This window comes from Hyaena hyaena, unplaced genomic scaffold (genome assembly GCF_003009895.1).
Source record: "Hyaena hyaena isolate Hyena2069 unplaced genomic scaffold, ASM300989v1 scaffold_564, whole genome shotgun sequence".
NCBI lineage: Eukaryota > Metazoa > Chordata > Mammalia > Carnivora > Hyaenidae > Hyaena > Hyaena hyaena.
Window position 1 is genome coordinate 431,928 of NW_024081195.1, and position 26,831 is coordinate 458,758.

General features: G+C 37.9%; 1 protein-coding gene across 1 annotated transcript in view; it reads right to left on the bottom strand.

Annotated features, from left to right (window-relative positions):
* Nucleotides 1-16,292, bottom strand: part of NDUFS4 (NADH:ubiquinone oxidoreductase subunit S4) — a 110,634-nt gene extending 94,342 nt beyond the window's left edge. Inside the window, exon 1 of the mRNA XM_039256211.1 lies at nt 16,169-16,292. Within this exon, the coding sequence (XP_039112142.1) occupies nt 16,169-16,266 (98 nt within the window). The 5' untranslated portion in view covers nt 16,267-16,292. The remainder of the gene's footprint in view (nt 1-16,168) is intronic.
* Between the last annotated feature and the right edge of the window lie 10,539 nt (nt 16,293-26,831).

Below are 26,831 nucleotides of genomic sequence, written 5' to 3' on the forward strand. Positions count from 1 at the left end.
AAATATGAAGCAATTGTGGAAAAATAAACATTTTGGAGAAAAGAATTCATGACTTTTCAACTAAAATTTGAACTACTGTTTTGTGTACTACATATAATTTTAAAATAAATTATAAGCATGTTTGCCAAGACTGTACCACACATAATAGGCACTTAATGTGAATGAATCAAAGTAATATGCTAAACATTTTTTAATTCCCTTCTCAATCGTGCAGCAATTGAATGGTTGGTGAAAACAAAAGTATCTGGACAGTACAGGCAACATTTTGGATTTTTTTTTAAGATTATTTATTTATTTTGAGAGAGTGAGTGTGAGAAAGCCAGAGAGAACAGGAGAGGGAGGAGACAACAATACATGGGTTTCTAGCTAGATAACCGGCAAGTTACTGGTAACAGTAACTAAGGGAGAAAACGTATAGAGTGGTAGAGGATAATGATCATCATCAAATTGTTTCAGATATACTGTGATTGAGAGGTCTGTGGGAAATCTAAGTGGAGACATCTATTAAGTGGAGACCTAAGGGTCTAGATGTCCAGAATTCAAGAAAAGGATGCAGAGTCACATCTCAGTAGGAAGTAGGTCCTAAAGTCAATGTGTTAGGCAAAAACTACAAAGAGTAAAATAACCTTTGGAAATCCTTTAGAAAGCCTCCCACCAGTAAAGATACACCATCTCTTAATAAGTCAGTCATTTAGCACTGGAACAACTGCTGTTTCTTGGTTAAGTACTAAATAATCACTAAGTAGAATAATGAGAGAATTCAGTTGAATTTTTAAATGTTTTTAAAATATATTTTACCCTTTTTAAGTTGTGTGCTGCCTTTCTTGAGTGACAAGTAAATATTATAGTAAATGAACCATATACATTTAGGCGTCAGTACAAATAGATGGTAACTGAAGTCATGGTAGATAATGAGATACAAGGAGAGCATATCGGTTTTCTACTGCCACTGTAACAAATTACCACAAAGTTGGTAGATTAAAACAACATAAATGTATTCTCTTACAGTTCTGGAGGTCAGAAGTCCAAAATAAGTCTCACAGGCTAATGATGTGTCAAGCAAGACTTGTTCTTTCTGGAAGCTCCAAGAGAGAATCTGTTCCTAATCTTTTTTAGCTTTTAGAGGCTGCTGGCATTCCTTAGTATATGGTCACATTGCTCTACTCTCTGCTCCCACTGTGACATTTTCTTTTCCTCTGACTCATAATACATCCTTCCTAATAAAAACCACTGTGATAAAATCAGGCCTGTCAGGATTACTTCCCATCTCAATGTCCTCAACTTAATTCTATCTACAGAGTCCCTTTTGCCATCTAAGGTAACATTCACAGGTTCTGAGGATTAGAACATGGATATACTTGGGAAGAAAGACAACTACTCAGCCTACCACAGAGAGAATGCAAATAAAGGTACTGGTTAATTCTCTAGTTCTTATACTGGATGATGGGTCCACATGAATTCACTTTGCCATAATGCTTCCTAACATACATATGTTACATATATTCAAGTGTATATAAAATATTATAAAATATAAGACATTTTCAAAAGAATACAGAGCTATTAGATCAAATGAGAAATATTGACAGTTCAAGGAATGGACAAAAGATGATGGGACATTCAAAGGCAACTGAGAAGGAGAAAAACCGAAGTCAAAGAATCTTTCAATAACAAAAAAAGTCATCTTTTTGGATTGCAAAGGTCACATAAGATAAGGATTAAAAAGAGCTTATTAATTTAGCAACAGGGTCACTGTCGACCTTGATGAAAGCTATTTCAGTGGAATGGTGGATGCCCAAAATAGATTACATTGAGCTAAGGAGTGCATGGGAGGTCACAATCTGGAAAAAGCCAGGTGCAGATAATTCTTTCATATACTCATGAATAAAATACTGTAAATAAACAAACAAAATCCAAGTTGCTCTCATAATCCAGGAAGAACTAGAATCTAGGTAAGATTTATAAAAGGAAAAAAAACAAAGGTGAGAAAGTAAAGAACAGAAAGGAAAAGAAAGAAGCCACAAAAGAAAGAATAGGGTGTCTGGATGGCTCAGTCAGTTAGGAGTCCAACTCTTGTTTTTGGCTCAGGTCATGATCTCATGGTTCCTGAGTTTGAGCACCACGCTGGGCTCCGTGCTGACAGTGCTTGGGATTCTCTCCCAAAATAAATAAACAAATAACTTAAAAAGAGAGATTATGATATCCACTTTACAAAACAGAAAACGGGCACAAAGAAGGCACAGAGCTAGGAAGTGGCACAGATAGGACTCAAATATGGGTGGATCTGACCAAAACGTGTGCTTCCAACTGCTTTTAGACTGGGATGGTAGACTGGACTGATACATGAAGTAAAGCAGTTCAAATAAGAGGCTAAGAATATAGCCTGGCAGCATGGTTAGTATCAGGAGTTAATATGTCTATCTCTGGAAAGCAGTTTTTCCTGAAGCTTGGGTCAAGGACACTAGTAAGAGATTATTAAGGGGATTGGCCAAATTAGCAGTTTGAATTTGAAGTTGAAAGATTAAATTTGAGCCCTAATGAGGGGTCACTTATAAGCATTAACTAAGACGTATTTAAACCATGAACTTCATCAGCAACAGAACAAACATGTTTTAAGTCTCAAGGGAAGAGGAAACTGAAATTTGTAAAATAACCTCAGATGCATGTTGTGTACATTTCAGTACCAACTATGCACTAAAGTGGTATGCTGAAACACACTAACAAGATGGAAGACAAGGAGCACCTAGCTAGCTCAGTCAGGGAAGCATGCAACTCGATCTTCTCAGGGTTGTAGGTTTAAGCCTCATGCTTGATATAGAGATTACTTAGAAATAAAATCCTTTTTTAAATTTAAAAAAAATGTATTTATTTTTGAAAGACAGAGCATGAGCAAGAGAGGGGCAGAGAGGGGAAGGACACAGAATCTGAAGCAGGCTAACCAAATGTACAAGTATGGAAACTACTCATGTTTTTCCTCTTGTTTCTGTTTTCCCATGCAACATGCACAAGTTATAGGCAACTCCGTGGTCACATGGAAACCTGCAAGAGCCAACACTTCATTTACTAAAGCTGTGATTCTGAAAAACAGGACCAATACCTATTGCATTTTCTTTTCCTAGTCTGTCTCTCCATCTCCATGTAGCCCCTAACTACAAAGCAGGATAAGAAGAGTCACAGATTTCTGGATGGAAACTGAAAAGGGAAACCCAGGGAACTGGATTTTCCAAACATAATGCAATTAAATTCAAAATTAATTAATAGAAAAACGAGAGCAAAATATCCAAATATTTGGAAATTAAACAAAACTCCTCTAAAGAACTCCTGCATCAAAGAGGAAGTCTTGGGGCACCTCGGTCGCTCAGTCAATTCTTGATTTCAGCTCTGGTCATGATCTCACAGTTGGTGAGATGGAGCCCTGGTGGGCTCTGTGCTGACAGCATGGAGCCTGCTTGGGATTCTCTCTACCTGTCTCTCTCTAAATAATCAAAAAAAAAAAAAAAAAAAAAAAAGAGGAAGTCTCATAGAACATCCACTCATGATAAAAACTCTAGCAAACCATTATTAGAAAAAAACTTCCTCAACTTTAGCTAACACTATACTTAATGGTGAAAACCTGAATGCTTCCCCCAAAGCCTGGTAAATGTCTAGTGTCACCAACCTTCTTTAACATCCTTTGTTAAAATAAACAAAGGGCACAGAGACTGGAGCAAAAGAGATAAACCGACCCTATTCACAGACTGCATAATTACCTACTATTAAAAATCCCAAAGAATTTACAAAATACGTACAGGACAAGTAAATTTAGCAAGGTTATAGAATAAAAAGTCATAACACAAAATCAATCCTATTTTTTTTTTTAAAAAGTAAGCTCTACTCTCAATTTTGGGCTGGAACTCAAGACCTCAAAGGCAAGAGTCACAGGCTCCACCCACTGAGCCAGCCAGGTGCCCCAAAATCAATCCTATTTCTATATACAGCAATGTACACTTAGAAACTGAAAATTTAAGGGGCGCCTGGGTGACTCAGTCAGTTGAGCATCTGACTCTTGATTTTGGCTCAGGTCATGATCTCACAGTTCATGGGTTTGAGCCCCGTGTCAGGCTCTGTGCTGAAAGCTCAGAGCCTAAAGCCTGCTTCAGATGGTCTCCATCTTTCTCTGCTCACAAGTTCTCTTTCCCTCACTCTCAAAAATAAACATTAAAAAATTTTTTAATAAAAATAATAAAATAAAATTTAGATGGAAAGTCAGAGAAACTAGAATAGTTAAAAATTTTTTTAAAAAAAGAATGAAACTGGAAGAATCACTCAATTTTAATACACATTTACTATGAAGCTATAGTAATAACTGTGTGGTACTGACAAAGGGATTTAGATCAATGCAACACAATAAAGAATACAAAAATGGACCCAGACAAATATAGCCAAATGATTGCTGATAAAAGTGCAAAATCTGGGCACCTGGGTGGCTCAGTCGGTTAAGTGTCCAACTTCAGCTCAGGTCATGATCTCACAGGTCATGAGTTTGAGCCCCGTGTCAGGTTCTGTGCTGAGAGTTCAGAGCCTGGAGCCTGCTTTGGATTCTTTGTCTCCCTCTTTCTCTCTCCCTTCCCTGCTTGTACTCTGTCTCTCTCTCTCTCAAAAACAAATAAAACATAAAAATTTAAAAAAAAATTTTTAAGGTGCAAAATCAATTTAATAGAAAAAGAATGGTCTTTAGGAGTGTCTGGCTGACTCAATCAGTAGAGCACACAACTCTTGATCTTAGGGTTGTAAATTTGTCAGATGTAGAGATTAGTTAAAAATAATATCTTAAAATAAACAGAAACAAAAAGATAGTCTTTACATTTAATGGTGTTGAACAAGTGTATACTCACATGCAAAAATAAATTAACCTCAAATTAAATCTCACACTTTATACAAAATTCACTCAAAATAGATCATAGATCTGAATGTAAAACATTAAACTTCAAAACTTTGAGAATATAAAAAATCTTCAACTTGGCATTGTTACCAAACATACAGCTGCAAACTCTGGCAACTCAGGAAAGGGGTAAGGCCTGCGGCTTCGACAGTCTTCTGTTCCTTCCAGGGAATCCTGAGGGGCCTTGACAAATCAGAGGTATTGCTCCTAACTGGGTATGCTGACAGTATTGCCGAACAAACCCAGATAAACTCATGACAAGAGAAGCCAGTAACTCACCAGACAAGGGTTTGGAAAAGAGCAAGTGAGACGTTTATTTTGGGTGTCAGCAGCCATGGGAGGTGGCAGGCTGGAGCCTTAGCAATCTACCTCTACACCAGCAAAATGGACACCTAGAATTTTAAAGAGTTCAGGGGAGAAAGTTCAAGAGAACAGGCAATGAGTGTGTGACTATGAGTTGGAAGGGATCAGTATGTGTTCAGCCTACGATCGTGGACTAGAAGGGGATGGGTGAGATGTGGTCTTCTAGGCATTCCACTGCTATCTGGGCTTTTCTGGTCTGACAGCTGGATGTTTGGGTCATTGCAAAAATGTCTTTGTCAAGGCCTCAAGAAAGTACAATAAGAAGTAACTGTTGGGGTCTATAGTTGAGCAAGAGGGCTCACGGACAGGGTTAGGCAGAATTCTTAGGACAACAAAAGTACTGTCCATAAAAGGAAAAAACTGGTAAATTGGACTTTATCAAAATTAAAACTTTTACTCTGTAAAAGATAGTTAAAAGAAAAAAAGCTACAGATTGAGAGAAAATATTTACAAACCACGTATCTGACAAAAGACTTATATCCAGACTTATTTTAAGAAGTCTCAGAGCTCAACAATAAGAAAACAAGCAGCCCAATTAAAAAATGGGCAAAATATATAAATAAACAAGCACTTTCCAAAGTTCAAGATCATTAGCCATTAGGGAAACAGATCTAAACCACAATGAGTTAGCCACCATGGAAATACAAATAAAAACCACCGGGATACCACTTCACACTCATTAGGATGGTTATAATAAAGAAGACAATAACAAGTGTTAGGAAGGTTGTGAAGACACTGAACACTCTTTCACTGTTGATGGGAATGGTGCAGCCACTTTGGAAAAAGAGTCTGGCAGCTACTCAAAGAGAGTTACGGAGAGTTACAACATTCTCCACCAATTCAACTCTTATGTATATCCCCAAAAGAATAAAAACATATGTCTACATAAAAACTTACATACAAATGTTTCATAGGTCATTACTTGTAATAGTCAAAAGTGGAAACAACCCCAATGCCCATCAACTAATGGATAAATAAAATGTGGTATGTCCATACAATGGAATATTATTTATCGATAAACAGGAATAACATATTGATAGATGCTACAACTTGGATAAACCTTGAAAACATTATGCTAAGTAAAAGAAGCTAGTCACAAAAGATCATATGTGATTCCATTTGTATGAAATGTCTGGAGCTGGCAAATCTACAGAGACAGAAAGTAGATTATTGGCTGCCAAGGGCTGGGGGAAAGGGAAAAACAGGAAGTAAGAACTAGTGGACACAGAGTATCTTTTGGGGGTCATAAAAATGTCCTAAAATTGACTATGAATGGTTATACAACACTGTGAATATAATAACCACTATCAAATTTTACTTTATGAGTGAATTTTATGGTATGTAAATTAAATCTCAATAAAGTGTTATTTAAAAAACCACAAACTTGGGTGCCTTAGTTGCTTAAGTGTCCAACTTCAGCTCAGATGATGATCTCACGGTTCATGAGTTCAAGCTCTGCAGCTGATAGCACACAGCCCTCTTAGGATCCTCTCTTCCCCTGCCCCCCTTCCCCCCCGGGCCCTCCCCCTGCTCACTTTCTCTCCTTCTCAAATATAAACAATTTTTTAAATGTTTTTATTTTTGCGAGAGAGAGAGAGAGAGAGAGAGACAGCATGAGCAGGGGAAGGTCAGGGAGAGAGGGAGACACAGAATCCGAAGACAGGCTCTGAGCTGTCAGCACAGAGCCCGACGCGGGGCTTGAACCCACGAACTGTGAGATCATGACCTGAGCCGAAGCCAGATGCTCAATCGACTGAGCCACCCAGGCGCCCCTAAAATATAAACAAATTTTTTGTTTAAAAAAATAAAAACCACAATGAAATATCATTATACATCTATTAAATGGCTAAATTAAAAAATACTGACAATATCAGTGTTAGTGGAACGCAGAGCAATGAAACTTTCATACATTACTAGTGAAAAGGAAAATGGGGGACACCTGGGTGGCTCAGACGGTTAAGCAACCAACTTTGGCTCAGGTTATGATCTCATGGTCCATGAGTTTGAGCCCCTCGTTGGGCTCTGTGCTGACAGCTCAGAGCTTGGACCCTGCTTCGGATTCTGTGTCTGCCCTTCCCCTGCTCGTGCTCTGTCCTTCTCTCCCTCTCTCTCAAAGATGAATAAACATTTAAAAAAAATTTTTTTTTAAGCAAGATGGTACAACCACTGTGGAAAATGGTGTATCAGTACCTTACAAAGTTAAATACTACCAATGATCCAGGAATCTCCCTCCTGAGTAGCTACTCTAGAAAAATGAAATGTTTGTACAACTCCTGTACACAAATGTTTATAATGGCTCTATTTATAACTATCAAAAACCATACGTCTTTCAAGGGGTGAATGGATAAATTGTGTGGTACATCCACAAAATATGTTCTACTTAGCCATGAAAAAGAATAAACTATAGATACATACAACAACTCGGGTAACCTCAAAGGCATTATGCTGAGTGAAAGACACCAATCTTCACAAGATTGTATACTACAAGGCTCTATTTATATCACAGTCTCAAAAACCACAAAACCATGGAGATGAAGAGAAGATAACTTACTGCCAGGGATTATGAGTTAGGAGGGATAACATAAGGGCTCTTTCAGGGTGATGAAATCTTTTGGTATTCTGTACCCTGACTTCTGTGGTGATTACACAAATCTATACATGTATTAAATTCTAAAAACCACTCACCAAAAGGAAAACATGAATTTTTCTTTATAATTTTAAAAATAAAAAATTTTAAATTCCGACTTAGAGTCAACTTTTCTCTTTAATTCAATTTTCAACTCACTAAGTTATCACCTCTCATAATTTCATTTAGTTAGAAGTACAGTATATAGCTCAAAGAAAGATAGTGGCAAAATGGAATACATCCTAAGGAGTACCAAGAGGTAGTAAAGCATTAGGATATCTGGTAATAAATTAATAAAGGGTAAAAAACAAAAAACAAAAAAAACCCCACTGGATATGGTAAGCCTAGAGTACAGATTTAAAGGGGAGATGAGTAATGACAAATAAATTATCTGAAAGGCTGGTGTGTACATGGGGTTTAGAATTTTTCTATACAGTATTAAAGGGAATATCATTCACCAATGAATCGAAAAGTAGAGGGTTTTCTAGGGCTACCAGAAATTGACCATTTATTCCTCAAGTGTTAGATAATCAAGAAGCAGGAAATTCTAGAGATTCCTGCAGAAACAAAAGGTCAGACAAGAAGATCCTAGAGTTTTCTCCCAACTAAAACACTGCATGAATCTAAGGACTATAACTCCTAGAGTTAACCTGGCAAAGTAGAAGGCACTGAACATCTCAAAAGAAAACCTTTCCTGACAAAATATCACCTCTCATTGCATAAAAGTAAATATTACACAGCACTTTGAGTTCCAAATTTTAAAAAAGACTAAATAAATACAAAATCTTAACAAAAGCCATACTGAGATCTATTTTATTTCCCCAAATCTCATTTATACTAAGGATATTAAAATTAAACTGAAATTACCAATGCTTAATTAAATCTAATTTCATTAGACCTAAAAGACAAAATGTGTAAATATAAATTTCATACAAATTTCCAGAAGTATATTGAAGAAATCTCCTGAAAAAGAAATGCTCTTTCCACACAAAAAGTGGTAGTCCTCAAAAGAGCCAAAACATCTGCATTCACTTTAAAGCTCATCAAGACAGACTGACATTTTTAGGAGAAGCATATGGCTTGCTGAACAGTCATCTAGAACAGGATCTTTTGTCTAGTAAACCCTATTCAAGGACCATTTACTTATGTATGGAGTGGCTGAATAAAGGAAAGAACATATTTTCAAGTCCTAGAAAACACAAAGAAATAAACTCTTCATCTAGCTTTGTTAAGGATACAGCAAAACATATTACAAAAACAGCCAGATTTTTACTCTCAGAGACTGCTCTCAACATCTGAAGCAATTCTAAGAAATCACTGAAACAAAAGAACTCTAGAAAAGCATGCAACTTTCTTAGAGAACTATATCCAGCCAAAGACCACCTCCCTAAAAAAGGCATTTCCATTTTAAAGGATAAAACACTTTCTTCTTAAAACTTTGAAGGGCAGAGTTCAACAGCTGCGCTATATTAAACCTGAGCCCTTCCAAAAGGAAGAACAAGAGTCTCTGGAGAGCGAGTAGCATGGCCTGCTTTCTCCAAAATTATCAAAATGCCTGCTCTGCCTCAAAGGAAAATTTCTCCAAGAAAAAGCTTCCATCCAGTGCATGGGTGAAAAGCATAAAGCTTAATTTAGATTAGGGAAATATGCAAAGATGGAAGAATTTTTCTTTGTTTCTGGAAATCTCCACCCCACCTCCAAGGAAAAATGCATTTTGAAGTCTTTCAATATATAGCATGGAAACTATTTTAAAACACATAAACACACACAAATGGTAGTTTTCAGCCCTAGCTTCCTATCAGAATCACCAAAGTTAAGCCTCAACTTAAACTTACTGAACTAATACATACAGGGGCCAAGGCATCAGAATTTTTTCTGCACACAACAGGTGATTTTGATGTACAGCAAAAGTTTAAAAAACCACTAAACTGGAGCATGGTCCCATAAAGGAAAACATTAAGTCAATGCAAAAAGAAAAGGTCACATTTGAGTAGCTAATTAGTTCTAAAGAACCTAAGGTTGTATTCACCTATCAAAATAAGACAACAGAAAGAAAATTTGAAACAGGAATTCTGAATTGCTCTCACGCCACTACTTAAAAGACAAAAGAATTAGAATAGTTTACTAAAATATCCAAATATTTAGATGACAGTCATTGTGGAGAATCTGGCCACTCCAAAATTCAGGTACAATAATGTTCCACCAGGGTCTTTGGACACTGCAAACTAAAAAAGAAAAGTTGTAATAAGAGCTCATGTATTATATGTAATTATCCGTCAACCTTAAAAAAAATCTCAAGGTTTTAATCACAACACAGTAAATTTAAGCCACCATAGGGGAGCTTCATTAAGCCTACTTTATTTTACATAAAATCTTAACAGGTTTACTTGGTTGGCATTCAAACTCATGATAAATGAAAAAGGGTAGTGAAACTGCTAAAGAGAGGCAGACCAGTCAAGGAAGGACACAAAAACACTATTAAAAAGCAGACAAAGAACTCAGAAAGTATAGCAGACACTTGATACTTTTTAAAGACATCAGAATACAATAACTTTTTCCTAATGATCACTGGAGTAAGAAAAAAAGAAAAATATATTCTGTTTACCTTGTTTAAAACATATATCACATGCATTTTGCTTAAGAGGGTAAGAAAGTATAATAATCAAGTCACATATACAAAGTTTCTCAGCAAAAATAATTATCAAACTTAGGGGGGAAAAATCCTTACTACAAAAAATAAAACAAAAAAATCCCTAATTCCTCATTTAGAGACTGTCACGGCACAAAAGGAACAGTGATAGTAAAGAGCCTCAGACAGTTTCTCAAATAAAGACATCCTGATGAAAGAAAGACAGAGATTTTACTATTATCAGACATATATTTCTCATTACTAAAGTCAACATGTTCCTTTAGAGTGCTAAGCCAGACTGTTTCCTAGTACATTTTGAAATGTTTCCTCATCTGAAAAGTAAAAATAAGAACACTTACGTTCATAAGAGAACTGTGAGAAATATGTAAGATAATGCAGGTAAAGTCACTGGCACAGTGGCTAGTACACAGTGAGAAATAAAGGTCAGCTACTATTAATTTGCTCTGAACAAATACTATAAAAATGATTCTCAACTTTATATAACCAAAGGATATATTTTAGAAGCTTTTCCATGTGAAATACTCTTATTCTATATTCACCCATGCCCAGAGTCTTCTAACATGTATTACAAAGGAACCAAATCCTACTTCTTTCTCCATTGAGACCAATGTATCATTAACTTTTAAAAACTTGCTGCAAAGTAACTTGCAGAAGGCAAGTCTAATAATCACATTTAGTTTCTACTATGCCAAAAAAGTTTCATGTTCCTTTGGGAATACCCTTTCCCAAATTCATTTCTACCTCTTTTTCAAAAGAGTCAGGACACTTGTCAAAGAAATTTCTGATTAAAAAAAAAAAAAAATCTCTTCATAAGACAACTTCAATCCAAAAGTTAACAGAGTTTTAGATCAATATCCTAATCTCAGACCACTGCAAGTCATTAGAAAAGAATATGGGTTCTAGATATTTTATATTCACATTTATGTAGGTTAGTGCTTACTTGGCTTTCACTGATGAGGCTATCAATAGAAATACTACCAATGGCTTCCTGCTTTTCCTCACAATCATACATCTCTAAATACATATTTACTCATGTACATGATAAACATTTACTGTTATATGTGAGCCATTACACTAGGTACCGTCAAGTATACAAAAATAAATAAAAATTGTCTCCAGCCTTCCAAAAGCCTATGACCTGATACATCAGTCCATGTGCTAAAATCTGCTCATCTGCGTGTGCGTGTGTGTGTGAAAAGCGTCAGTATAGGTTATGTTGAGGCAATCAACAATTCAAACATTTTTGTAATTTACAACAAAGATTTATTTCTTAGTCACTTTATATTTTATATAACCTGTAAGAATCAGCTTCTAGCTTTGCTCCATGTGATCTTCATTCCAGGATCTAGGCTAAAAGAAAAAAATCCGACCTAAAATGTCCATCCCGTAGGCAAAGGGAAAAGGGACATGGCAAAACATGGGACAGCTCTTAAAGCTTCTGCTTGACATGGCATATTGTTGCCAGTAACATTTCACTGGCCAAAACAAATCACTTGACTAATGGAGCAATGATGTATAATCCTGTCACAGAGAACAGAAGCAAATATTTAAAACAATACCACCATCTACCACAATATCATCAAGATTACCATCAAGATTAAAGAAAAGAAAAATATTCAGGCTATTCAAACCAATAATAAAGTCGTGTTTATTTAGGCAAAGTTTACTATGTGCCAGACACTATTCTAATATTTATTAGTATTAAAATATTTAATTCTCCTAAGAATTCAACAAAGATGTCTACTGCTGCTGAAAACAGACCAATTACGGGTATCTCTTAGTGAGGAAAATAAGCAAAACAATTAAATCTATTAAAAGATATTTTAGAAATATTTCAAGCTCACTCAATTTGGCTTTGATATATTTCAAAGACAACAAAAGTAGCTGCCTTTCAGAGAGGAATTTATTCATCTTATCTGAAGTAGAAGCTAATAACTGGCTTTAAATGTCACAAATGTTTCTTAAATTTGGGCTCAGTTTCCCAGTAAGGTGTATTATACACCTTGCCAACCTTAGGACTGTCAACTTTAGCACATCTTCCTCAGTGAAGGTTCCTGGAGACTCATAATTTCAGAATGGCTTACCTAATGCTGAAAAAGGATATAGAGCAACACAACAGAGCCAGAGATCGAAACACAAAATAAGCCTCACAACAAAGATCCATAGGCAGGGTACTTGGGTGGCTCAGGTGGTTAAGCATCCAACTCCTGATTTTGGCTCAGGCTCTGGGCATGATTTAACGGTTCATGAATTTGAGCCCTGCGTTAGGCTCTGTGCTGACAGTGTGGAGCCTGCTTGGGATTTTTCCTCTCCTCTCTCTATCTCTCTCTCTCTCTGCCCTCCCCAGCCCGTACTCTCACTCTCAAAATAAATAAATAAACTTGAAAACAAACCCAAAAAAAGTCTACACACTTAGTCCTCACCACAGTCATTAATTAACACCCTATGCAGACCCTAAGGAATTGTGTTTGAGGTAAACACAAGATTCAGTTCAAATTGAAAAGTTATGAAACAGGGCTACAAACAGGTAAAAAAAAAAAAAAAAAACCCACTATCAAACATGGAATCCAAAGTATTGATATTTTGAAAGAGCACCGATTTATCTAGCTTTTAGATTAAAATCCTAAATAGTTAAACTCACCCTGGACAATTCTGTCAGAAAGTCAGGGAAAATATGAATAAATGTAGGCCATTTATCCGGTTTTTCCCCCCTCTCATTCAGTCCAGAGAAATGAGAAACGCGTGGAAACGGAGACTCACTCTGGAGCATGAGCTCAGTAACTAGATCAGCTGAATCATCTACACTGTTTAAATAACTTTTCTCCCTTGCGTGTATATTGTTGGGTGTTTTGGTTTACTTATGTTTTCTTAACTGATATACTGTAGTTAATTTCATACAAGTTAACGTTACTGCTTCTTTCATTCTATTCATAGTTCCTTTCTTCAGTATTTGTTCACTACCCCCTCTCCTTATCAACTGCCTTACAGATTCCACCCGCCTTCATTTTATTCAAGTGATCTGAAATGCTACATTATTTGCAAATGTTTTCTAAGTATAACAATAAAATGAATTTTAGATTTAGATTATCCCATTAATTGGTTCTTTCCACACACAACCTTTGCAGATCCTCATTCTCTTCAAAACATAGTAGAAAGACAATGCTTAAGGATGAAAAGCCAACAATAGGTAAGAGAGAAGGGCTAAATTTGCCTCAAGGTGAGATGAACATCATTAGTTCTTTGGGCAAAAAAAGTGTTACAGAAAGCAAATAAATCAGGGCACCTGGCTGGCTCAGTCAGTAGAGCCTGCGGCTCTCGGTCTCGGGGGTTGTGAGTTCCAGCCCCACATTGGGTGTAGATGTTACTTAAAATCTTTTTTTCTTTAAAAGGCAGACAAATGTGTCATTTGACTTGTGGTTAAAATTTGTTTTCCTTGGCTTTTAAGTTTTTTAAAGTGTGAAACAAATATCACTTTATAATTTATTATTTTATTTTCTTTTTTTTTTTTTTTTTTTTAAAGGAAATTTTAACTACGTTTTTTTTTTTTTTTAATGTTTTATTCACTTCTAGGAGAGACAGAGAGAGAGAGACAGCGTGAGCAGGGGAGGGTCAGAGAGAGAGGGAGTCACAGACTGAAACAGGCTCCAGGCTCCGAGCCGGCAGTCAGCACAGAGCCCGACGCGGGGCTCGAACCCACGAACCGTGAGATCATGACCCAAGCGAAAGTCGGACGCTTAACCGACTAAGCCACCCAGGCGCCCCTATTATTTTATTTTCAAATCTCCTCTAACACATTTGCAAACACAAACTCTTCAAATTTGCATAAGTAGTACTAATTATCATCAGTTTCTAAAATCCAGTATCTTAACTTCAACTACAGTAATTGCTGACAAAGTGGCTGGCTGAGATCTATAGTTTAGGCAGATACACAGTCATGTCTTGATTAGCCATGCACCAGTGGCCCCTTCAAATTTGTTTTGAGTTCTAGGGCTAGTGTGAATATATTATTACTTGGGAATGCAAAATTATTCTCCATAATGTCTAGGAGAACAAGAACTAACTTGGATCACCTCTCTTACAGCCCTAATTCAACCAGTGGGGTATTTATTTTAGAGAAACACTTTCCATTCTTCAAGTTCTTCATACGTAGAGTAGTTCACCACAAACTTTTTTACCTTTCCACAATCTTAGCATCCTTATTTTTCCAACAACCCGATATTATGTATATATCTACTAGTGCCTTCAAAGCTTTTCATAAGGCACTGACCCCAGGACATCCTCCTCTTCCCCCAACAACCCTCAACACCCACTATTTAAAACCTGAATAAAATTGGGGCGCCTGGGTGGCTTATTCGGTTAAGCGTCCGACTTTCGCTTGGGTCACGACCTCGCGGTTCGTGGGTTCGAGCCCCGCGTCGGGCTCTGTGCTGACTGCCAGCTCAGAGCCCGGAGCCTGTTTCAATCTGTGACTCCCTCTCTCTCTGACCCTCCCCTGCTCACGCTGTCTCTCTCTCTCTCCTAGAAATAAATAAAAAACATTAAAAAAAATTAAAAAATAATAAATAAAACCTGAATAAAATTTACCTCAAAAACCCTTTCTAATTAACTCCAGTTTTAACGCTCTGGATTCCCTCTATATTTAACACTAAATTAATTAGTATTCGACTAGACCCTCAATTGTTAACCACTCCCATCTGTCCCTGTAGTTTTTCCATGTTATTCTAAGCACTCAGTGTAGTCTCCAGAGCATGAAAAAGGCATTTAATACATGCCCTGATTTATAACATGCAGCAAAAACAGCAATAAAACATAATTCTTTGCAGATAAGCACACTACTGTGTGTATATGCCGTTGTGTTAGTACCACAGTCGGGAAAATTCGGGAAAACAGGAAAATAAAGGATTAAGTAATGCAGTCAGAAAAAAAATCACCATCACAAAAAACGCTCAAAGCAAAACAATAGCAACAATCCCTGAATTATTGTGAAGCTTTAATAAAATTCTGGACAGGAAACCTCCCAGCATCACCACCACCCTTTTATTTATTTATTTTTTCCACCACCACCCTTTTAAAAATTACCTTCCAATATTATTACTAGCAGTGGTATGTTCAGTAACAACTGAAATCCAACCAAGCAGGCAGATGAATAAAACAATCTTTCTGTTCAGAAACCCACTAATACCACCTAAAGCCATGTAAGCAAGAAAGGGATTTAACCCCAACAAGGACTGGAGTGATGGACAGGTGAAAAATGGAAGGGGTGCGTAAAGTGGGGAGAAAAATCAGTGAGACTCCTCCCCTTCTCTGGGGTCTACGGCTCGGCTCGCAGCCCTGTAGACAACCCCACCCCTCAGACCCTCTCCCACAGCAACAGTCCAAAAGTTTCCAAGAAACCAGAGGTCCTTCTCCCCCCGTCCCCGTATTCACACCCCCACTCGCCTGGCCAGTGCCCCTGAAAAGCAGCTAGTCCCAAATCCAACCGCCCTCTCCGGAGGAAAGGGTCAACGGAGAACGCTTTCCCAGAGGCCTTCTCCGGAACCCAGCCAGCAGGACCTCCGCAAAAGTGGAGAGACCCCAGAAGCTTGAAAAAGAAGCCTGACAATCCTGTTACCTGGTAGGAACCCTGGAAGCGGAAACGGCAGCTACGGCCACTGCCCTTTTCCCCCACAACATTTGCCTCAGCGCCACTGACATTGACACCGCCGCCATCTTGCTGCAGGCAAACGCCAGAACGGATCACCGGAAGGGACAAACTTCCTTCGTTCTCGAGCCTCTGTAACTACATCGTAATGGAGTGGGCTTTCGTTAATTTCATCTTGGTTTGGCGTTTTGTTAAATACTGGAGTTCAGAAAAAAGGGGAGAGGTTTGAATGAAAGAGATAAGAAGGAAAGTGAATGGAAGGAAAATGCAGCAGTGCATTGTGTAAATATTACCTCCACAAATTGTAATCATTGTTTGTTGTTAGGACTGGTTGTTTACTGGTTATTTAATGAATAAAGACACCCCCACACAGACACACATACACGCAGAAACACAAAAAACCTGGAAATTTTAAACACCTGCAACTCATAATTTTTTCAAAGGGCTCAGCATATTTAGGGCTGAGCCCACTGGAAGAGCCAGAGGGCTCTTTGGGTTCTTGAGAACCTAAAGTAGTACTTTTCCAAAGTGTTGCCAGATTCAGTATGTAAGCCCTCAGGAAAGGGCTGTATTTAGTTTGATGTTCTCTAGTTGTAACGATCATATTTTCCAGTTTGGACACATGGCCCGGAAAAGGATGATTTTTTTTTTTTTTGACATGTGGGTTCATATGAAAAACTAATAGAACACAATATTTGAAGTCCCTGCCTTCCCAGTAAATTCTGAATGTGCGATCATAATACATATACACCAAGAATATTATTAATGCTTCGTACATATAAAACAAAAATTATCTTCTGAGACAAGTATTGGAAACATCCTTGTATTGTAAGCCACTGACCTTAAAAACGATTAACTATGAATTATTTAAAATAAAAGATTAGTTTGTGGGGTTTATTTTTAAAAAGGTTTTTTTAAGATTCCTGCTTTTAAAATTAAGCACTTGAAAACATGACGTTTATTAAAAGAATAGGATTAACAGGAATATGGCAGATAACTTGGTTCTGCCTTATGACCAATTAAAAGAAAACTCAATGCGTAAGGAAAGAGGGAAAAGAAAGATTCAACACTATAGCACCTAACACCTGGCTCTAAGGAGAGAAAACCATGTCAAGGGAAAAGGGAAACACACAGAAAGATGAAGGAAGGCAAAGGAGAGATGTCACAGAGGGATTTTCTTTTAAAGTTTTTATTTTGAAATAATTATAGATTTCACAAGAAGTTGCAAAAATAATGCAGATTTTTCACCCAGTTTCTCCCATAGATTGCATCTTCCATAACTCTAGTACACATTAAAGCCAGGAGACTGACATTGATATAATGTTGGGATAGTCCTGTATCATTCTATCACATGTGTCAATTCGTGACACCACTATGACAATCAAGATTCAGAACTGTTTTATGCCACAAAGATCGCCATGGTGCTACCATTTTATAATAACTCCCAAGTCACAGCTCTTGGTCACCATTCAGTTGACCCTCGAACGATGCAGGGGCTCAGAGGACCTGAAGAGTTAAAAGTCCACATATAATGTTTGACTCCTCTAAACTTAACTTCTAATAGGCTACTATTGACCAGAAGCCTTACCAGTGACATAAACAATTAACACATAATACGTATATTTTATACTGTATTGTTACAATAAAGTAAGCTGGAGAAAAGAAAATATTAAGAACTCTTTGTGAGTTTGAGCCCTATGTTGGGTGTAGAATTTACTTAAAAAATTGTTTCTGTTTTAAAAGGAAAAAAGAAAACCATAAGGAAGAGAAAATATATTTACAGTACTGTACTATATTGAAAAAAGTTCATATATAAGTAGATCTGCATAGTTCAAACCCATGTTGTTCCAAGTTCAATGGTACTGTTTATGTTCTTATAATTTTGACATTTCAAGTATGTTCCATAAATTGACTCATGCAGCATATGACTTTTTGAGATTGACTTCTTATACTCAGCATATTGCCCTTGAGAACCACTCAAATTAATACATATATCAATAGTGCATTTCTTTTTATTGCTAAGTAGTATTCCTGGTGTATTAGGATCCTCCAGAAAAGCAAATACAGTAAGATACATGTACAAGCATACCTATTTGTTTAACCACTCACCTATGATGAAATATTTTTGTTGTTTTTCATTTTTGTCTATTAAAAATGAAACTGCAGGGCACCTGGGTACTCAGTCAGTTAAGTATTAGACTCTTAGCGTCTGCTCAGGTCATGATCTCATTGTTGTGAGATCATACCCCACATTGGGCTCCTTGCTGAGCATGGAGCCTGCTTGGGATTCTGTCCCTCCCTCTCTTTATACCCCTCCGCTGCACCTGTGCACATCCACGTACAGGAGCTCACTTGCTCTCACTCTCTTTCAAAATCATATGCATTTTAAAAATAAATAAATAAAACTTATGAATACTCATTTTTTATGTAGGCATAAGTGTTCATTTCTCTGGGATAAGTGTGTTCATAAGTGTTCAAAAGCACAATGCTGGGTCATGTGATTCACATAGATTTGTTTTTTTAGAAAACTACCGAACAGTTTTTCAAAGTAGCTATACTATTTTACATTCCTACTAGCAATGTATAAGAATCAGTTTCTCTTGGGGCGCCTGGGTGGCTTAGTTGGTTAAGCGTCCGACTTTCGCTTGGGTCATGATCTCGCGGTTCGTGGGTTCGAGCCCCGCGTTGGGCTCTGTGCTGACTGCCAGCTCAGAGCCTGGAGCCTGTTTCAGTCTGTGACTCCCTCTCTCTCTGACCCTCCCCTGCTCACGCTGTCTCTCTCTCTCTCTCTCTCCTAGAAATAAATAAAACATTAAAAAAAAATCAGTTTCTCTTTATCCTCACCAGCATTTGGTGTTTCACTATTTTTTATTTTAGCTTGGTTAATATTAATAATAGGTATGTCATGATATCTCATCATGGCCTTACTTTACACTCCCCTAATGGTTAATAATATCAAATATCTTTTCATGTGCTTATTTGCCATCTGTATATCCTATTCAGTTAAATGTCTCATGTCTTTTGCTCATTTTCTAATTGCATTATTTGTTTTTGCCTGTTATATTTTGAGAGATCTTTATATATTCCGAATATGAGTCTTTTATCAGATATGTGGTTTGCAAAATTTTCCCATCTGTAGCTTGTCTTTTCATCCTCTTAACAGAGTCTGTTGCTCAGTAAATGTATTAAATTTTGATGAAGTCCAGGTTAGTCATTTTTAAAAATATTTTTATTTTTATTTATTTCTAGGAGAGAGAGAGAGAGAGAGAGAGAGAGAGACAGCGTGAGCAGGGGAGGGTCAGAGAGAGAGGGAGTCACAGACTCAGAAACGGGCTCCAGGCTCCGAGCTGGCAGTCAGCACAGAGCCCGACGCGGGGCTCGGACCCACGAACCGCGAGATCATGACCTAAGCGAAAGTCGGACGCTTAACCGACTAAGCCACCGGGGCGCCCCTAAATAAACTTTTTAAAAAGTGTTCAGAATGTGACTATTTTCCCTACCTCTCCTATTACCACTCTGATCCAAACCACCATCACCTGTTGAGTGAATTCTTGCACTAGGCTTCTAATAGCTTCCAGGTAGCAATCAGAGCTATTGAAACAAAAGTTAGGCCAAGCCACTCCTTTATTCAGAACCCTAGAGGACTTTCTACCTCATTTGGAGTAAAAGCCAAAGATCGTATTATTATAACATATGAAGGCCTGTACACAGGCACTCTAAGGGCTCTCTGACCTACCGCGCCTTTACTCACTGCATTCTAGACACACTAGCATCTTTGATATCCCTGCAGCATGCCAGGCCCACTCCTATCTCAAGGCCTTTGTGCCTACTTTCCTCTGTGTCTGGAATACTTCTCTGTCTCTGTCTCTGTCTCTCCCCAGGTGTATACCTGTCTGTCTCTCTCTCTCTCTCTCTCATCTCCTTCAGGTCTTTACTCACAGGTTACCTTCTCAGTCAAGTCCTTTACTACTTTATCTAAAATTTTGACACTAGCCCCTGTATCTCCCTTGCTTTATTTTTCCTCATTAGCATTTTTCATAAGTTTAGTATTTTATGAACTTTCTTTGGTAAGTATGAATTATAAGGTAGAAAAATCCCCAGTAAATAAGGCCAGTCTCCCTCCAGCGATGAACATAAACTTAACTTTATTTTCACAGCAATGCTTCCAGGAACAATTGTTCTAATTCTGCAATAAATATTGATCATATGAAATACTTTTTACTTAACTTACAGAATTAGTAAACTATGTAATTGTTTTAATGTCTATTTTTGAGGGAGAGAGAGAGTCAGAGTGCAAGAGGGGAAGGGGCAGAAAGAGAGGGAGACACAGAATGTGAAGCAGGCTCTAGGTTCTGAGCTGTCAGCGCAGAGCCCTAAACGGGCTTGGACCCATGAACTTCGAGATCATGACCTGAGATGAAGTTGGGCACTTAACCAACTGAGGCACACAGGAGCCCCAGTAAACTGTATAATTTTTAATCTTATTTCTACCTGGAGATCTACCTGGAGATCCGCACTGGTCCCGACTGGGTTACCACAATCATTCTGGCCTCCAATTTATACTCCACTTTGGAAATGAACATATGATCATGTCACCTGTATGAATCTCTTCCGATGGCTTACCATTTCCCTCAGAAGAAAATGCCTTATCCTGATCTGACAGGCTCCACATGGTTCGTCCTCTACCTTCATCTCTTGACCTAGTCTTTCTGTCCTGCTGCAGAGCGTTTTGCAGATTGTTGCCTACTGGAGTGTTCTTCCTTTCCTCTTCTCGAGTCATCCTCTTTGTTCAGATCATAGCTAGAGAGTCACTCCCTGTAGTAGAAACTGTAGGTACCTTACTGACATTTCCCACCTTTCCCTTCCTTGCTGACAAAGCCTGACTCTAACTATAGAGACTAAAAAAAATTTAAAATGGGGGCGCCTGGGTGGCTCAGTCGGTTAAGCCTCTGACTTCGGCTCAGGTCATGATCTTATGGTCTGTGAGTTCGAGCCCCTCATCGGGCTCTGTGCTAACAGCTCAGAGCCTGGAGCCTGCTTCAGATTCTGTGTCTCCCTCTCTTTCTGCCCCTCCTCCACTTATGCTCTGTCTCTCTGTCTCTCAAAAACATGAATAAAAACGTTTAAAAAAATGTAAAAATGTAGGATAGTTGCTTTCCCATCAGCTCTTTCAGCTAACACATGGACAAACTCAAGGCCAAAGGGATCCTTGTGGGAAAAAAATATTTCTGAAAATAGGAGACACACAAAGAGAAATACCTCTTTTCCTGCCTTTGGATGCAATTGTATGAAGACACAATTCCTAGAGCCATGGATCAGCATTAGGAGACAAGCATAAAAATCCAACTACCAAGAAAGGATGGAAGAGCAGAGAGAGCCTAGGGTTTTAATGGCATTATGGAGCTTCTGAATCAACACTGATCAAAATACCTCCTACTTCCTGTTGTATGAAATAAGTGTTTTAACTGTTTAAACCTTCATCTGTTAGGTATCCTGCAGCTGAAAACATCTTCATTGATCGTCTTACACAAGGAATACTTCTCTGACTTCCCTGATGACTTCAACTTCTCTTCTTGTAAACTCACTCAGCACCGTATTTTTCTCCTTCAGAGTACCTCCCATACTATAGTATTTTTTGTTGCTGTTTTTTAAAAGGGTTTTTTTGGTTTATTTATTTATTTTTAGAGAGAGAGAGAGCGAGCAAGAGGGGCAGAGAGGGGGAGGCAGTGAGGGGGAGAGAGAGAATGCCCAGTGCAGGGCTCAAACTCACAAACCATGAGATCATGACCTGAGCCGAAACCGAGTCAGTTGCTCTAAATGACAGAGCCACCCAGGCAACTCCTCTCATGCTACAGTATTAATGCAGTGTAATTATCTCTTTCTCCAGAATGTAAAGCAAGTTCTCTGTGGACAAAGATCATATCTGTTTTTACTGATCATTTTCTCAGTACCTAGCTTAGGTCCTGACACATAATAGGCCCCCAAAAAAGTATAGAATGAATGAATTATTGAATGAATGAATGAATGAATGAGTAAAGCTAACTGGAACTGTAAAAATATGGAAAATGGGGGGTACCTTTTCTTTATGTTATTTTTGCTTAGACAAAGATTGTGCAAATTATTTTTAATGTGATTGTTCTCTCACAAATCTTATTGGCTTCTAATATTTCATCTTTGATTAAATGCCATTTCCTGACAATGGTGGTGGGATGTTAGGGGTAGAGGCCCAGTGTTGCTGGCAAGAGACCTGAAACCATAAATCTACCTTTTACTAGGCTTGCATTTAAAAAAAGAGTTTAATAACCCCTTTCATTTCCTCATTTCTCACATTTCAAATAGAGGATATAGGCCTGAAATGAAACAGAAATAATTTGCTGTGTGTATTTATTTTATTTTATTTTCAATTGCACCCAAACTATAGATTCTACCACCAGGATGAATAGATGTCTGGGTCTAAATACCATTTTTTATTTCATATAGAAGTATTAAAATTGTGAACTAATTTTACTTTTTGCTTGCCTTTCAAGCATGGTGGCCAAAAGAAACATTTAGTTTAGACTTTCTGATGGCATGTGAAATTTACAGTGGATCTGAAGTTGTCTGGTTTTAATTTTTTCCCCTTGCACATGGGTCTTCAATAAAGCATCCAGAAGAAAATAAATTAAAACCAGACATTTCTATCAGAGGTTTCACATGCAATCGCTATAGACATGAAAAAAATTCCACCATCACTTACTGGCTACAAACTAATATTTTAAATCACATCTTATTTTTCAATGCTAATTTAATTGAAAACCTTGAATTAATACCTTATCTTCTTAGAAAATTATCATGACATCTGGCAGGGCTGCTGAAGCTTTGGCAACAAATGAAATAATTTCTACCTAGAGTGAAGAACTGCCACTTGAAATTATTTTTGAAAAACAGAGTACAGACAATCAAAATTCCTAAGAATTCATTTTCCCACATAAATTTGATCACATGCCTCATCACAGTCTGGAGTTCCAATCCTAAATGTTCAACTGTTTATAGGTCATTCTCAAACTTAACATGTAAAGAAAACCAAACTAATTATATTCCTTCCCTTTCTCTTATCCAAAGCATATCCATTCTTCCAATCCAGTATTGTCTATCTTGGCAAAATATCACCATTTTTCTTCCAGTATGTGATGTTATCAACTGTGAAATGCATCATTCTTTTCTTTTTTTTTTTAATTTTTTTTTTTTTTTATTTCTAGGAGAGAGAGAGAGACAGCGTGAGCAGGGGAGGGTCAGAGAGAAGGAGTCACAGACTCTGAAACAGCCTCCAGGCTCTGAGCAGGCAGTCAGCACAGAGCCCGATGCGGCGCTCAAACCTACGAACCGAACCGCGAGATCATGACCGAAGCAAAAGTCAGACGCTTAACCATCTAAGCCACCCAGGCGCCCCTGAAATGCATCATTATTTTCTACACTATTAACTACAGAAAAATGGAGCAATTAAACCATGACACACTATCAACTGTATTATATATACTGATTTCAGAGCGACAAAATGTGGGGAAATGCACGTTTTAGAAGCAAAGAAATATAACAATTGCCTATCTATTTTCTCCCCTTTGTTCTTAATAATAGAAGCCATTATTTACCGATCTCTAGAATAAAAACTTTATTTTTCAGCCTTTGCATTGCTAGGAATAGCCATATAACAAGTTCTGGTCAATTAAATGTAAGAAAAAAGTATCATGTGACAACTTCTGAGAAATCTCCTTAGACATAGAGAGCAGCTGTACTTCCTTTCCTCCTCCTTCCCTTTATTACTTCTATCATCTTGCTACCTCACTATACATGTGAAGACTCATATCAAGATCTCTATGATGAGCAAATAATGAGGTAGAAGGAGACTGAATACTCCAACCATCCTTTGATTCCTAAGACCTGCCAATTCACTGATTCTGCCACCATGTCCCTGTTATTCACTCCCTTGATGAAGGCTCTCCCCCCTTATCCAGATTAAATTCCCCGGCCAATTATCATGTTCATTTTCTTGCTTACACTCACAACTCCTTTGCCGTCTCTCAGTTTTTTGCACTCAGCAAAACTGCCACCTAAGTTAAGTCCAATTCTCTTTCTATCCTGCACCCACAGCCATGCACCTGAACATGACTGGGGAGAAGCACCAAACCATACTGATTTCTCTCAATCACAAACCTCAAACTGACCCTTAACACTATTTGACAATCATATTAAACTTTCCTATATTCTATATTCACACATTCCTAACCTTATTCATTCTTTAATTTTAGTAAATGATGCTTTCACACCTTCTCTCTCCTCAAACCTCTGTTATCTCTTCTCCTATTCTCACTTTTTAAAAATATTCTTTTTTTAAAGACTTTTTTTTATGGGAAAGAGAGAGAATCTCAAGCAGGCTCCATGCTCAGGTCAGAGCCTGAGACAAGGCTGAATGCCACAACCCTGGGATCATGACCTAAGCTGAAATCAAGAGTCGGATGCTCAGCTAACTGAGCCACCAGAAGTCCATTTTCTTTTTAATTTTATTTTTGAAAAAATAATCTCTATATCCAACATGGGACTCAAACTCACAGCCCCAAGATCAAGAATCCCATGTTCTACCAAGTAAGCCCATCAGGCACCCCCATCCTTACTTCTTGCTGATGACTTTCCTACTTCACAGAAAAAATTGAATTAATCAGAAAAAAGACTCCTTTAGATACCCACCACCATATCACTTACCAGCAGCTGCACTTATATGTTACTCTGCCTTCCCCCAGTTACCACAGATGAACTACTCACGACCTTATATAAAGCAAATCCCTCCTCCTGTGTACCAGGTCCCATCCCATCTAAAACCATCCACTTGAGAACATTGTTCTAGTAGTTTTGTGCCTTCTCTTCTATACATATCTTAACTCAATTTATCACACCAACTACTGTCCTGTTTCTTTGCAGCAACAATCTTCTATACAGTTGTCTATATACACTGTCTCCAATTTTCCCATTCTTTCTTCAACCCACATGGGCATGCTTCCCTTCCCACCTCTCCACTGCAGCTGCTCTTGCAAGGTCACCAATGTTCATGTTGCTAGAGCCAGTGATCAATTCTCAGACTTCATGTTATTTGACCTATCATTTGACACATTTGATTACTCAGTGCTTGATACACTCAGTTCACGTGGTTTTCAGGAACACCATACTGTCCTGGTTTTCCTCCTACTTCATTTCTGTGCCTCTTCTCAAACTCCAGCGCTGGTTCCTCCTTATTTCTCAAACTTGTTAATGGTGGAGTGTCCCAAGACTCAACCCTCAGTCTTCTTTTCGTCTCCCTTCACAACTGCATTCAGTCTCATGGCTTTTATTTATTTACTTTGAGAGAGAAAGGGTATGCACAAGAAGGGGAGGGGCAGAGAGAGAGGAAGAGAGAAAGAACCCCAAGCAGTCTCCCACTCCATGATGAGCCTGACATGAGGCTTAATTTCACCACAGCAAGATCGTGACCTGAACTGAAATCAAGAGTCAGATGCTTAACTTCAGTCTCATGGCTTTTAAATGTCGTCTATTTACCAACAGCAATCAAACCTTTATTTCTAGCTCAGTGTTTTCTCATGAATTGAAGACTTGTTTTTCCACTTATTTTCTTACTTTCCTCACTTGGATATTTAATAGATATCACAAATTTAACATGATTTCTGATCTCCCCAAAATCTGTTCAACCCACAGCCTTCTCCATTTTAACTTTATCATTTCAGTTGTTCAAGCTAAAAAACTTTAGATTCCTCTTTCTCTCAGGAATGCTAGTTCTGAAACATGTTGGGATATTTCTGAAAACAATTCTATACTATAGAGTGGGCACAAAAAGTCCTTATGCATAAGATTCAGCAACAGTCAAAGACCTAAAAACAGCTACCAGAAGCTTCTTTAGTGACTTCCAACCACTAGCACTAAATGATGTCCAGATGAACATATGGAAAAAAAAATTGTGTAGATATTAGAGGAGCATATGCAGGTAACTCCTCACTACCATGTTTTCAGACTTTTCACTACTTTGTATATCCCTAACTAGAGATTCACAATATCATTGGAGTCTTCCTTAACTCTTCTCTTTTTCTCTTCCACCCCAATAAATTCCTTTGGCTCTACGTTCAAAGTATAACTATAGTATGACCACTTCTCATAACCTCTATTGCAAGGTCCATGCTACGATTATCTCTTGCCTAGAAAGCTGTTAGCCTCTTTTAATACGTCTCCCTTCTTTTGTCTTTGTCCCCTACACTGTATTCTCAAGACAGCTGCCACAATGGTCCTTTTAAATTTTTTTAAAATTTTAAAAAATGTTTTATCTATTTCTGAGAGACAGAGAGAAGCAGCATGAGCAGTGGTGGTCCAGAGAGAAAGACACACACAGAATCCGAAGCAGGCTCCAGGCTCCGAGCTAGCTGTCAGCTCAGAGCTCTACGCGGGGCTCAAACCCACGAAACATGAGATCATGACCTGAGCCAAAGTCGGACGCCCAACTGACCAAGCCACCCAGGTGCCCCCACAATGGTCCTTTTTAAATATAAGGCAATTCATGTCACCCTCTTGCTCAGAACCCTCCAATGGGTCCTCACATTAGAGATGATCTGGTATTACT